We start from the raw sequence: 13,493 nt of genomic DNA, 5'->3' as shown, positions 1-13,493 counted from the left end.
AGAGGAAAGTGACAATTAAATAAGAATTCCCAAATAAATGGAAAATTGAATAGAGAGTGTATATGTTTCCAAATGTGCCCTGATCAGATGACAGGTTTATTCTGCCAGTGATCTTATGGGAGAGCAGACAAACAAGAAATGCAGAGACAGTGAGGAATTACTTATTGCAATGTACTAGTTTGTACTTCACAAAACCGTTGCATGCCCACATTTACGCTTTGTAAAGAGGATAAATCTTCTTAAGGTGAATATTAGGGTTCTTAGTTATAATTGTCATTGTTTGTTGTTGCCAGTTGTTTCTCTTTTTTCCAAATAAGGTTTATTTTCCCAAATTATGATGAAAGCTGATGGTAAAATTAGTAAACTATATCCCTCACTTAATCTATAATTTCCCAGGAGTTTACCTAAAGCAAGCACAAGCTTTATTAAAATTGCAGTTGCTTACATTCAAGCTTCAACCACAGTACTCTTCAGTATGATTAATTATAGGGACAAAATAGACTTCAACTTCAGGCTCTACCTACTATTTTTCTCATAAAATATTTCTGAAGCCAAGAAAATATGGCTTTTTCCTCAAGGAGTGGTCCAAACTGAAATTCTAAGTACCTGCCGTCATGATATTTCTTCAGCCTGCAAAGTCCATCTCGCTTCTCTCCACTCTCTGTATAAACATCAAGTATTTCAAAAATCAGTACAGAAATTGTTTACAACAGGAATTATCCTCGTCTAAAGTGCCTGTCTTACTATTTGTGTCTTTTTGTGTACCTCTTCTGCAATCTTGAACTTAATTTGTGGAAAATTATTTGGTTCTCAGAATGTTGTTTTGCGTTGTTCTCATATAACTATACAATACGTGCTTGTTTAATGACTAAAAACTAAAGTCATCGTTGACTACAGTAAAGCTTTCTGAAAGGATAAAATGAATTATGGGTGTTATTTATGTAATGCTTTAATTTATTTTATTCTACAAGAAAATGATGATATTTATTTCTGTTCTGTAAAAGAAGGTGGTTCTTCACTTTAGGACCAAAAATAAAGACAAGCTACAATTTTCCCCTCATTTTTTTTCTTTAATATCTAATTTTCATTTTACAAGGATGCCACTTATGCAAGTGTGTCTGAGGCATGTGTGTATGTAGCATGAACTCTTCTACATTCTGGTCTAAGCAAAATCACCCTAGTGTACCATTAGCAGCTCTCCTGGGACTTACCTACACAATTTTGAAAAAAAAACAAAAATCAACCCTTTCTTCAATGGAAGAAATCTTTGACCCTGAAAATTATTTGGCTGTACTCTCCACTGGCAAAACTCAATTTTGTCATTGAGTGTAGAACACAACAAATAGGTTGATTAAGTTGGGGAGTACCTCAACACAAAAATGCCAAGGTTTCACATGCCACTGCCAAACCTGGGATTGGGGATCCCTATCTAAACTTTTGGACCTTGGCTTTCTTATCTGTAAATTTGAGCAATAAAAGTGCCACCCTCCAAGGTGATTGTGAGAATTGAAAAGAGGTGACACACAATGCAAATGCATTACTCAATAAATTTGAGTGCTCAACAAATATTAAGAATCATAGTGATTTATTATTGCTAATTTGTGATTTTGGATGAGTGATTTCACCTTGCTGTGTGGCAATTTCTCGTTGTGAAATGGTGATAAAGATGGGAACTACTTCTTAGGGTCAGTGTGGGAATTATGTGAGAAAATGCGTGTAAAGCAGGTTTCTGGCATTGTCAGTGCTCAATACTTGGCAACTATCACCAACTACATAATCATCACCATCACCTTCATTTCATCATCATCCTTATCACCATTATTAACAGATTATAAGGGAATGGCACAGCCAATTTATTAGGAGGCTAATCCAGGTGATTTAAAACAGATGTGGGACTGGGCTGATGAAGCCCAATCAGGGAAATAAGTGGGGGAAAAAAAAATTTCAATCAGGGCCAGCATCAGCACTTATGTTAGACAGGACTCCATTTTATCCCTGAGGATTACTAAATTTTATACTAATAAGTGTGCAATATAAACTAAATTATGTATTACCTATTTGAGGCCAATCAAACAGAAAATAAAATATATCCCCCCTCCTTAATAATGAGTATGTTTGTATTTGGTGAAAAGGAAACTCCATGCCTATCCTGGCATTTTATATTAACAATCTGTATGGCCCCACTATTACTTCAATGCCATTTTCAAAGAAATCATTTTTTATTACCTACATTTAAAATGCATTTTATCAAAAAAAAAGAAGAAACAGTGGTTTTCTTTAACAAAATGATTTATATACCCAAGGCCTACCTCTCCTGATGCTAATACTTCAGAGAAACTTCCAGAGTAGTGAGGGCCATACACACTAAGAGAATAAACTTTGAAGTAAATGTGAATTTTCCATTACTGGAAAAAAAGTTACACTATTCACATTTGTCCTGATGCTGTATGCATAATAATGTCACTTCCATGAGAAAGGGGAAATACATGATATTCAAAATTAGGGATACATTTATACTGATTCATGAGAACTGCCTGCACTAATTTGCACTTTATTTTTCTTCTAGTCAAGTAGAAGAAGCTACAAAATATTAGCAACCTTAATTTTCAGTTCTAAATCTCTCAATGGAACATACCCATTGAGAAGCATGGACACCATTCCATGGTGCTATTTCCTGGGGTCACATCCAAATGCAGACATAATTATTACTTTGGTCCTAAGTCCACTGTGTAATGAAGGAAGAAAATGTGATTTCCACTTGGGAGTGAAGCGCAGTGAGTAAAACACTTCTTCGCAAACAGAGACTTGGATCAATAAAAACAATCATTTGCTGATAACATTCAATATGAATTTCGAAAAAAGATGCAAACTTAATTCACCCTTTTGTACTGAGCTCAAACTTCATGATACAAAACACACGTACACACAAACACATACTAAGATGATGATATAAAACTCTAGATATACACTGCAGGCAGGGCTGATGAATCCATTGCACAGTGGAAAGTTTGACTAGAATAACTAAAAAATCTAAGGAAAGATTTCAGGAAATCTGGACAGCATGTGTGAACAGGGAGAAAAATAGTCTATCTTCTGGGAGAATTTCCAGTGCCCTGGTTGTCCATATGGAAGTTCCAGGGTCTCCATCCAAGTCCCTCCATCTCATCCTGTCTGGGATCCAAAAGTTCGGCTTGGGAGGTGTGCCCTTATTTCCCAACTTTCTCTTTGGCACTTTTATAAATATTTTTGGTGTAAGAAAATACATATTATCAAATACTACAGAATTACATCATACAAAGAAATTCTAAAGTACACAAAGCTTAATGAAGATCAGACTTCATGTAGTACATATTTGTCAGGTCTAGGTTTTTAATATCTGCTACTCAACATTCCAAATGTAATTGAGTAATCAAAACATATTTCATTGATTTTTTTTTTTGCAAAATTGGTTTGAATTTGAGATCAAAATAGTATATGATCCCTTTTGATTCATAATTTAATTTTCCTATCTTTGCTTGCAAACGACCCAGGCAATTTCTAATGCATGCTACTCAAAAGGAGACACGGTTAAGCTATAAAATTTAGGAATAAGTTTTCACTTGGAGGCAGAAGACAGAGGGAGGAGACAAGACTGGGAAGAGTGGTAAAGAAAATCATTATCTGCCTTCTGGAAATATGCCAGAAATGTCTCAAAGCACACCCAGCTTGTCACCTCCACTCCTACCGCCCACCCCCAGCCCCACTTTGGCTTCTCTTCTCTCGCTAGAACAATCTTCCCATGTCTGGCTCACTCTCTTCATTATGATCTTGGCTCAAATGTCACCACCCATCAAAGCCTCTCTGACCACCCAGTCAAAATCTCCCTCCATATACTCCTAGAACATATAATTTACACCTAACTCTGCTCACTAATTTGTTTACTCACTTATCATTATGTATTCTTTTACTTGCTTTTTCATTGTTTACTTCTTTGTCTACTTTCTGAGCCCTCTGACTAAAATGTGAATCCTTTGAAGGCAAGGGTTTACTGTTTTCTTCACTTCTGCATTCTCAGCACTAGAACAATGCCTAGCATGTTGAATAATCTCCATACCTTTTTGTTGAATGAAGAATGGTAAGGCTCAGTACTTCCTCCAGAGAAAACTGCTTGAGATTCTCTACCCTTGCCAACTGACTCAGGATGTCCTTTACATTCCCCTCCCAATACAGATCTTACCCATTTTTTCCGCTACACGTCAAATGCTGCTAAGTTCCCTCCCTCCAACCCTACCATCCACACAGTACTCCACCTCATGTCCTTTCTCCTCTTAGACTGTGCTCTTACCCCTAAGAGCATGAGATTGGAGTCGTCACAACCCGGCGCTCCTGATTACCAAATAAGGGATCTTAGGTAAATGCTTTAAAAACTCTGTGCCTCAGTTTCCTCATCTGAAAATGGGAGAAAACTGAGAAACAGAAAATAACTACAGCTGTTGTCAGGATCAAAATGGGATCAACTGTGTGAAACACTTGGAATAAGGTAGAACATAGTAAGTGATAATATTAGTGGACTACCAAAATATTACCTTTTGTTTTAAAATTTCAAGAGTGTTTGTTTTCTGTATATTCTGCCTGGTGTTTGGCATACAGTGTTTGGCATAGAATCATGCTTATTTATTAGGCAATTCAACAAATAGTTGCCCAGTTGAATAAAGGAAAAGGGAAAGAGAGAATAGAGAAAGGTAACCAAATATGTGAGGTATTTCTATGAATTATATTTCCCTTATATTCTTGAAAATCTGGTGAAAAAAGCAGAGTACTTAAAATTCAGTATTTTCGCCAAAAAAAAGGCAACTTAGTTTCTACTTATTTTTAGATATCACCTGTTTTCAAGCGAACAGGCTTTAAATTTGTTACAGTATTGGTAATTTTTCTGTCCCCTGAGGAATATTTATCACTAATGGCTGAAAGCAACTGGAATATTGCGTTTTATTTGACTTTACCTAAGTGGTAATTCACAGAACCTCTGTACTGCTGCCCAGAAACTAGAAAATAAAACCAAGAAAAAATAAAGCAGAGTTATACTAATTTCTACCTTAAAGAACTGTAAGTTAACATGCAGGCAAAATAGATAAAAAGTAGATGAAAAAAGAGTGAATTTCACTTGCATATATTTATTGAGCTTAATAAGGTATTTATCATTGGCTTACTCTATCCTATAGGATTCCAACAAATTAAACTTCTCCAGCTGGTAAGTTCATAGAGTTGATGCAATGTTGCTTGTCCCTGTACAGCTGAGCTCAGCATCTCTGGATCATTTTTCCTTTCCAAAGGATAGCTAAAGAAGCATTCCTCAGACGTGTAATATGTAGCTACATTTCAAGAAATTTAGTTCACATTTTCCTCTATGGCTTTGCTTATTATTCCATGATTTCTGTAGATTTGATTTGATCGAGGCCAGTTATAAAATTTTAGTCAAACACACAATATTCAAACTAGCCCAGAGTAGTTCAAAAGAGGTTCATAGATTACATGATAGAAGAAACGAAATTACAGTTTTTGCCCTGGTTGTATACATAGGCAAGTCCAACTTTCAACCATTCTTCCTTTCATGGAATTATTTTCAGTATAGGAGGATTTCTTCTCCCACTTCTTCTTCTTGGCTTATACAACTAATGTCCTCAATTGAGGCAAAGGTAATTCTTTAATGTCAAATTTTTTTAAATTTTATTCTTCTGACATTATATCATATACATTCCACTATAGCTAGTGGATCCTTATTTTCAATATGAACACAATATTCCATAGTATGGATATATCACAATTTTTCAAGCATCTTATTGATGGATCATCAAATTGCTTTCAGGTTTTTCCCCAGTAATATGGAAATGAATGTCTTTGTACATGTCATTTGTCATTATATATGGTTACTTTAGATTCTATAGAATAGATTCCAAAATGTAGGACCAATGAGTCAAAATGTATATCTGCATACATCCACATAAAGATCTATACATCCATATCTCCCTCCCTCTCTCCCTCTCTCACTACACACACACACACACACACATGCACATACATACAGACACATATTCTTAGATGTTTATGTATATGGATATATATAGTGCCAAAATATTTACTTTATTTCTATTTTATTTCATCAGCATAGGTTTTCTGATGGAAAGTTTTTCTTAACACTCAAAAAAGAACAACAACAAGAAAATGATGCCTTGCTTTATTCAGAAAATTTCAACATAGAAATTATGCAGTGTTCCCCACATCAAACCTTTTTTGTTATCACATTGTTTAAAGGATAATTTCCTGTATTCTTTTGCAGTTCATCTTTGATTTTTTTTCTCAAATTTATGAGAGTAGCGTGTGGGTTTTGTCCACTACACAAATGAACCAAACTCATTTGTTCTTGAAACTTTATAATAAGCAAAATCTATCAACTTTTTTTCCTTTGCTCTTTTTCAAATATTAGTCTAGACATTGAGCCAAGAAGATTTTCTTGAATTGGTTTTATAATATCATAGGCCTATTCTTAGATAAATAGCTTTTTAGCTCTGAACCAATAAGGTTTATTGGCCAATCCCTCAAGTAAGGATGTTTGACTAGTACTGACATAATTGGCATAATACTTTTGAATAGGAAGAAAAGAAAGACAAATCTTAAGATCTAGAAAAGGCCATTCCTTTTTTACTCATTGACATGCATTATTTCATTTAATTCTCCAACAACCGTATGAAATAGATAATTACAGACGAGGGAACTGAGCTCAGAAAGTTTAAATCATATGTTCACCATCCCACAGTGAGTAGTAGGAAGCTCAAATTTTACTTCAGTTCCGTCCGATTTTGAGGTCCACACTCTAAACACCACCGTGTGCTCCATCTCTTACTAAACCTGACTCATAACTAACCATCCACCCAGCTTTGTTCCAACCCTCGTCTCCTCTCTTGGTTGGTTGTAAGTTACACGTCAGTCTGAACCAGTTATCAGTGATGATATAGATATGAAAGTAAAGTTCCATTGGCGACAGTATTTCAATGCAAATAAAGTGGGATTTTGAGCTACAATTTCTGGTCTACTATTGGGATGATGGGAGGGGGTTATCTGAGGTCCTGATGAGCTGGCCTCTGCTGAGGTTGACATTCTACCCAGAACCACTGATGGCTGGTGGCAGAACTACGTTACATGGTATATTTTTCAGCCTCAGAATTCAACCTCCTGTTACCAAAGATTCTTCCACCCTAGGGAACTCAGTAAAAACTAAATCAATCTTCTATAACCAGTTGAGTGAATAAACACTTTTCTCCCCTTTTGTTTCTTTAACCCTTAAGCTTATTTGGGAAGCTAAAATCACTTTTCTTTGAGATTTCCAAAAGGCACACTGAAAAGTACCTCAAATCACTTGTGCATAATTAACTATTCATTTGGAGAGGGGAGGAGAACATTTCAATTCTCTTTGTATTAAACTAGGATTGTACTTGAATAGTTTTTCATTCATAATTCTAGAGTTTTTTCAAGAATGGATAAGTTAAACAAATTCTCATCATCTTAAGAGAAATCCACTCTCATCCTTGAACTGTCAAGGAATACACAGACTTATTTAGTTTAATAATGTAAAAACTGTAGGGAGGGATATATTTTTTTCTTAATATGGTGGTTAACTTAATGCCACTGCTTTTGTAATTCTTGAATAGGTAAATATTATTTTCTTCTTTCTCATAGCATTAAGTGTACTTTTTAAAAGTAGTGACAAACACAAAAACACAGCCTCATTGTTTTAAAATCTTAATAAAGGAAGCGGCCTAATTAGAAGTTTGGGATGAAAATGTACTGAAGTTGGCATCCTTTTCAACTGGCAGGAAAATCTTTTACGCAGTTCTACTGCCTCAAATCTTTGGGAGAGGAAATAAAGCATCATGAAGCGTTTGTAATTCTCGCACGTCAACTCTGAACCACTACCTACTGGTTTCACCACAAGCTTCGCAACCGTCTCCGGCAAGGTAGCCTGGCCATCAGCCAACCTCCAAAGCCATCAATACCGGACACCTGAAGCTGGCACTGTGCCAGAGAGCTCAGCCGCTGCGAGCTGGAGAGAAGAGATGTGGCTGAAATCAGTCACGCTGCGAGGGGCTTTTTTGCCCTAGGAGACTGTCCGGTGCGTACAAGTTCTTGCAGCGGTTGCTGACGCCCAGCGAAGGTCATTCCCACACCTGCATGCACGCAAAGCAACCCACACACCCAAAATTCGCAAAGCAGAGTTCACGGCCCCCTTCTTTGCCTCCTACAAATCCCCCATTTTGGGACACTTTCTACAAAGCAGGCAGGAGCTTTCCTTCTCTCTCTCCTTGCAAGTTCCCAAACCTAGGACTGGGTGATGCGTGGGCTGCGCTCAGGATTTAAGCCTTACCAATGTTGCCCTGGGGTGCCCAAGAGCCGCGCAAGCAGCTCGCGCGCCTTCGGGGCTCCTGGCTAGGACAAAGAGGTCCCAACCCGACTCAAGAATCGGCGGGCTGCTGGGACATGGACCCTTGGGTTGCCCATGAGTGCAATGGGAGACAGTGCCCGAGGACCCGGCGAGCCCTCCCTTCCCCGGACGCGCTCACCATTTATAGCCTCTCTCGCGCTTGAACTTGAGGGTGAGCGCAGTCTCCAGGAAAAGCAGGAGGTTGAACAGCGCTAGCAGCCAGAACCGTGGTTCCTTTTTCACCTCGGTCACTCGCCAGACCCCGACCAGTGAGTGCAGCACGAACAGCAGGCGTGTAGCCAGGGCGTTGAACAAGACCAGGCCCTCCATGTCGGCGCACCCGCCCGGCCCGCAGCCCCTCGTCGGCTCCCTGAGGACCCAGCCGGGAGCACCCGGAGTCGGTCCTCCGGCGGGAACGTGACAGCGCCGAAATCTGCAGCTGCTGCTCCGTCCCTCCTTACCCTCTGGAGCCTGGAGAGCGGGAGAGTGCTGCTCGCCCCTCCCCCAAACTTCCTGAGAACTGGTCAAACTGAGCGGGGGAAATTCCAAACCCAGCTTTGCTAGACTTTCCAAGGAGTCTGGGGCCGCGCCGGCGGGGCTCTCCGGCGTTATTCTCCCGGACCGCCCACACCCCCTCCCCATCCCGGGAGCCAGTCTCCATCCCTGCCCTTTGTCCACACTCCCCACCCCGGCCTCGGTGAGTTCACGGGAACCTCCTCATTCCAAGAGGTTGAGAAGAGAAGAGGGAGCTGGACTGAAGGTCAAAGTGCCGCGTAGCCAGAAAGGAGAGAGGAAGGCTGCACCTGTGGCACCAGTGCTTACATTCATTCATTCACACTTTTCACACGCACAGGCGCTCTTGGTGATTGTCGAAGCTGCAGCGGAGGAGTGCCAAAGAATTCGCTGTCCCAGCATTTTTGGAAATGTAGTTCCTGCCTAGTTTGAAGAATCAAAACTTGCCAAGACTGTAGTTAAGTCAGACGTGTAGGCTTTCTGAGAGCTTCTTGCACATGATTCAGAAAATGAATAGCCCTGAGTCACTTTTACTCTTTGGACACGGTGTTATTGAAGCAGAGATACTGTTTATTACGCCATATTCCAGTTACTTCTCTCCATCACCACCACTATTTTTCCTAAAAGGATATAAGGTAGCGAGCTAGGAGGGCAGAGGGGAACGTGAGGGAGGAGATAGAAAATAAAGCCAGGAGCGACATTAGAGCGTGAAATTCATGGAATGAGAACCTGCACTCTCAGCTTCGGGATCCATGAATCAAACTTTGGTCTTTGCAGCATCTGAGGCAAAGAGGAAACTGACGTCAGGGTTTCCCAAAACACCTTCTTGTACTACCTGTACTACTATTTATTTAACATTTCTTCTTTAAACAGATCCAAATTTTATTGAAATAAATTCATTTTAAAAGGAAACTTTATATCACTTTTACATGGAAAAGCAGTATAGCTGGCATAGATGGAAGGTAATTGCAAAAATAAATAAAATAAATGAAACTAAGTTATTGAAATTTCACTACATATTATTGCCATTCAAGTTCTGTACCACAGATCCGTCTCTTTCTTTATTATACTGGGAGATAAAGAAATGCTATTTATATTACTACCAAACAGGAACTGTCTCTTGAGCACATTAGTAAAATTGAAAGAAACATGCACAGGGAATATCTTTCTTGGTTAGGTTTATGCAACTTACAATCATTCCATTCACATCCTAAAAATCAAGATGAAAGACCCTGGTTATATGATTAATGTCTCTCTAACAGACACAGCGGTGGGGGGTGGGGGAGTGGGGGGGAAGCCTTTTTTTTCAACAGTTGAGGAAACTAGGGTTGATGGTGAAAACAATCTACTTGGCTAAAGTTCAGTATATCCAGGATTGAAATCAGGGAGAAATTTGTCTCTATGTGTGCCAAATTTTCCATGACACTTTACAGGAAACCCAGCAATGGTTTTCCAGGGCTGCTTATTTTGGTGCCCTTCAGTGCAGGCTGATGGCACAGTGACCCCATACTATTCAGTGATGCAGGAGCACACAGTAGATGAATGTAATAGAAGACAACCTGTAGGGAGGTTTGGAGCCCCCAGTACCAAGCCAACTGCTAGTTGGCCTTGGACTCCTTTCTCAGCCACTTAGTGTTGGGACCTTTGTATCTCTGTTTCCTCACCTATAAATGGGGTATAAATCCTGTCTACTCATAGGGCCATGGTGGGGATCAAATGAGTCAATCCATGTAAAGCAGCTGGCATATGGTAAATGCTTGATGTTGGCCATTATTGCTGGGACCCAGAAAGTTAGCCCAGGTGAGAAACTCTTTGCTGCTCTAAGAGTGGAGCAGAGAAACATGATATTCCTAAGGCCTTTCAATGCTCTCTAGCCAAATATAACCAGATGCACATCTGTTATTGAACAAGTTGGGTCTACTACTACTTCAGCAAGGGAGAACACACACCAGAGGGATCGGTGGAGCTGGCAGTAAGAAGGGAGCACTGGAAAGGTTAGAAAGTTTCCTTAAGGACTCAGAGAGGATTTAAGATTTTGTTAGGTGGTTTTACAGAGGGTTTAAGAAAGTGAGACTTTACTGTGGCTGGTGATGTCAGAAAGTTGGGTTAATTCTATCTCTTAATAAATTTTATTTAGATGGGGGATACTTGGTAATTTTTCTTGTTTGGAGAATGTTTATGATTTGTTTGTGTTCAGACACAATTATGGAACGGTCACATTTCTGTTTTGATCCATCAGCTTATAGAGCTATTCTAATGTTGATACTCCGTGGATTGTTAATGTTCAGCAGGACACTAAGGCTAATTGATAGTGCCAATCCATTTTTTTCTTTCTCAAGACCCCTTGGGTTCTCAAGGAGAAGGGTTAAAAAAATTAAAAAAGGAGGGAGGGCAGGCTGAGATCTTCCAAACATCTTTGTCGTTCCCTATTCTGAAGGTTTAGAATCAGTTGAAGTTCTGTTGTCTCTGGATCCAAAAAACTAATCTATCATGAAGAGAATTTTAAGGTTATTTCTTTTAATCTGCTCATAAGTCCATTTTTAAAAGATTGGAAGTTTTGAGAAATATCTTAAGCCCTCCAATTCAATAGCCTAATAATCTTCAAAAAAAATAGTAAGAATTTTTAAAAATATTAATTTCGAAAAAGCAGTCTCAGCCTCATAGCTCAGTTCCTGCATCACTGAATACTATGGGGTCACTGTGGTACAGGCTGCAGTTACACTAATGTATAAATATCTCATCCCATTGTTCCAAGAGGCAGAGTTACCAGGCCTCTCTTTCTTTCTGTTTGCAGTGAACAGAGTTGTTTAGGCTTCCCTTTCAATTACAGTGATTGTGCTTACAAGAAATAGAGACTTGCTCAAACTAACTCAAGTAAAGGGAGTAGTATCAGAAGGATAGGCAAGGTCTAACAAGGGAGGTGGAATCTCTTAGAAGTCAACAACAGTAGGTATGATAGAAGAGAACCTTGGGCAACTGGAGCTGGAAGACAGCTGTGGACTCTGGTGGCCCCCTTTGCAGTTTGTGAATATTTTCACAGTGGTTCTACGACACCATCAGCATCCAAATTTTTCCATACTGAAAGTTTAAATTCCTGAGAAAATAAATTTGATTGATTTCCTTCAACTCGAGGCACCAGGCCAAGGGCTGAGCTAATGAGCAGGCAATTGACTGGCTGTGGTCCAGTCACTGGCCGTCCCTATATGAGGGGATGCTGCTTCCTTCATCTTTCAACAAGAGAATCTAGGTAGGGTAGTTTTGGATTTCTGTTCTGATTAGAATTTCTTAACTTTATCTTCCAGTTGTCTAACTTAGTCTTAAGATGATTTCAGTTTGTTGTTCAGCTCTACGGTATAACTTCTTTATCTTCCAGTTGTCTAACGTAGTCTTAAGATGATTTCAGTTTGTTGTTCAGCTCTACGGTATAACTTCTTTATCTTCCAGTTGTCTAACGTAGTCTTAAGATGATTTCAGTTTGTTGTTCAGCTCTACGGTATAACTTCTTTTTTTTTTTTTTTTTTTTTTGCATGGGCAGGCACTGGGAATCTTGCCCCAGTCTCTAGCATAATAACTATTGTTTGACACCTCCATTTCCACAGTAGCTTGTTCTTATTTGGTGGAGGCAATATCTTTTTAAATATCTTTGAGAATATGACTTATGCAGTTTAAATTATTTTGTTTTCCCTGAATTATCTTTGTTTTCACTTGGTTCAGTTGCTAAGTTTATTCAACTCTGTTCCTTGCTTCCAGAGTTTCATAACCTGGTGATTCTTTGTCCATTCATGTTTGTAAAAGAATGACTGGACTGCTTAGGAAATATATTTGGTGTGAACATTCTGAGTTGCTGTTTGTCTGTTGAATGGGGGAAATGGCTGTGGTTCTTGGTATTTGGACAGGACATAACCATCAGTGAGCTTCCCTCTGGGGTGCAATGAGGAAGAGAAGGCATGGGTACCAAGGCAAATAGGTTTCTTCTGAGAGCAGGCACTTAGTGCATTTCATTCAGTCATCGGTGCAGTTGCCGTTACCACTCTCCTCTACTCTATCACCCCAGCTATGGTTCATATCTACCCCCAACTCACTCTGCTATTTTATTTGCTCTGGTTTCTCCATTGGTCCAATCCCATCAGTATTCTATCTTCTTGGACTAGCTTAACATTCCTGATCCACCCATTCATGTTTCCTAAAACTCTTTTTATTGTATTTTTTTTTATTTCAAACATCTTTCCTGTCATTTCAGAGAAATCTGAGTTCCTAGTTCACTCATTTGAACCAAAAGTCTGTCAGATATTATTTTTGAGTATTCTGAAACTTGTGGATTAAATAGGAAATATGCCTGCCACTTTTTCACATTATATATAAATAGGAAAGGAAAAATAGGATTTTAATAAATTAGCATTAACTATAACAGATATGTAACTTACTAAAAAATAGTAAGTGGTAGTAATTCCAACTTCTGACAGTTCAATAAGCAGCAAGGAAAAGAAATCTAAGGTGCAGATGGAGAATCTGAACTCAGGCTGCC

At 39.0% G+C, this 13,493-nt stretch overlaps 1 protein-coding gene across 1 annotated transcript in view; it reads right to left on the bottom strand.

The window, feature by feature from the left end:
• TMEM26 (transmembrane protein 26) overlaps nucleotides 1-9,034 on the bottom strand; it is a 51,705-nt gene extending 42,671 nt beyond the window's left edge. The window contains exon 1 of the mRNA XM_077125217.1: nucleotides 8,595-9,034. Within this exon, the coding sequence (XP_076981332.1) occupies nucleotides 8,595-8,785 (191 nt within the window). The 5' untranslated portion in view covers nucleotides 8,786-9,034. The remainder of the gene's footprint in view (nucleotides 1-8,594) is intronic.
• Between the last annotated feature and the right edge of the window lie 4,459 nt (nucleotides 9,035-13,493).

The sequence above is a fragment of the Tamandua tetradactyla genome, chromosome 13 (assembly GCF_023851605.1).
Source record: "Tamandua tetradactyla isolate mTamTet1 chromosome 13, mTamTet1.pri, whole genome shotgun sequence".
NCBI lineage: Eukaryota > Metazoa > Chordata > Mammalia > Pilosa > Myrmecophagidae > Tamandua > Tamandua tetradactyla.
Note: the sequence above shows the minus strand (reverse complement) of the source record. Positions and strands in the feature narration are given on the sequence as shown.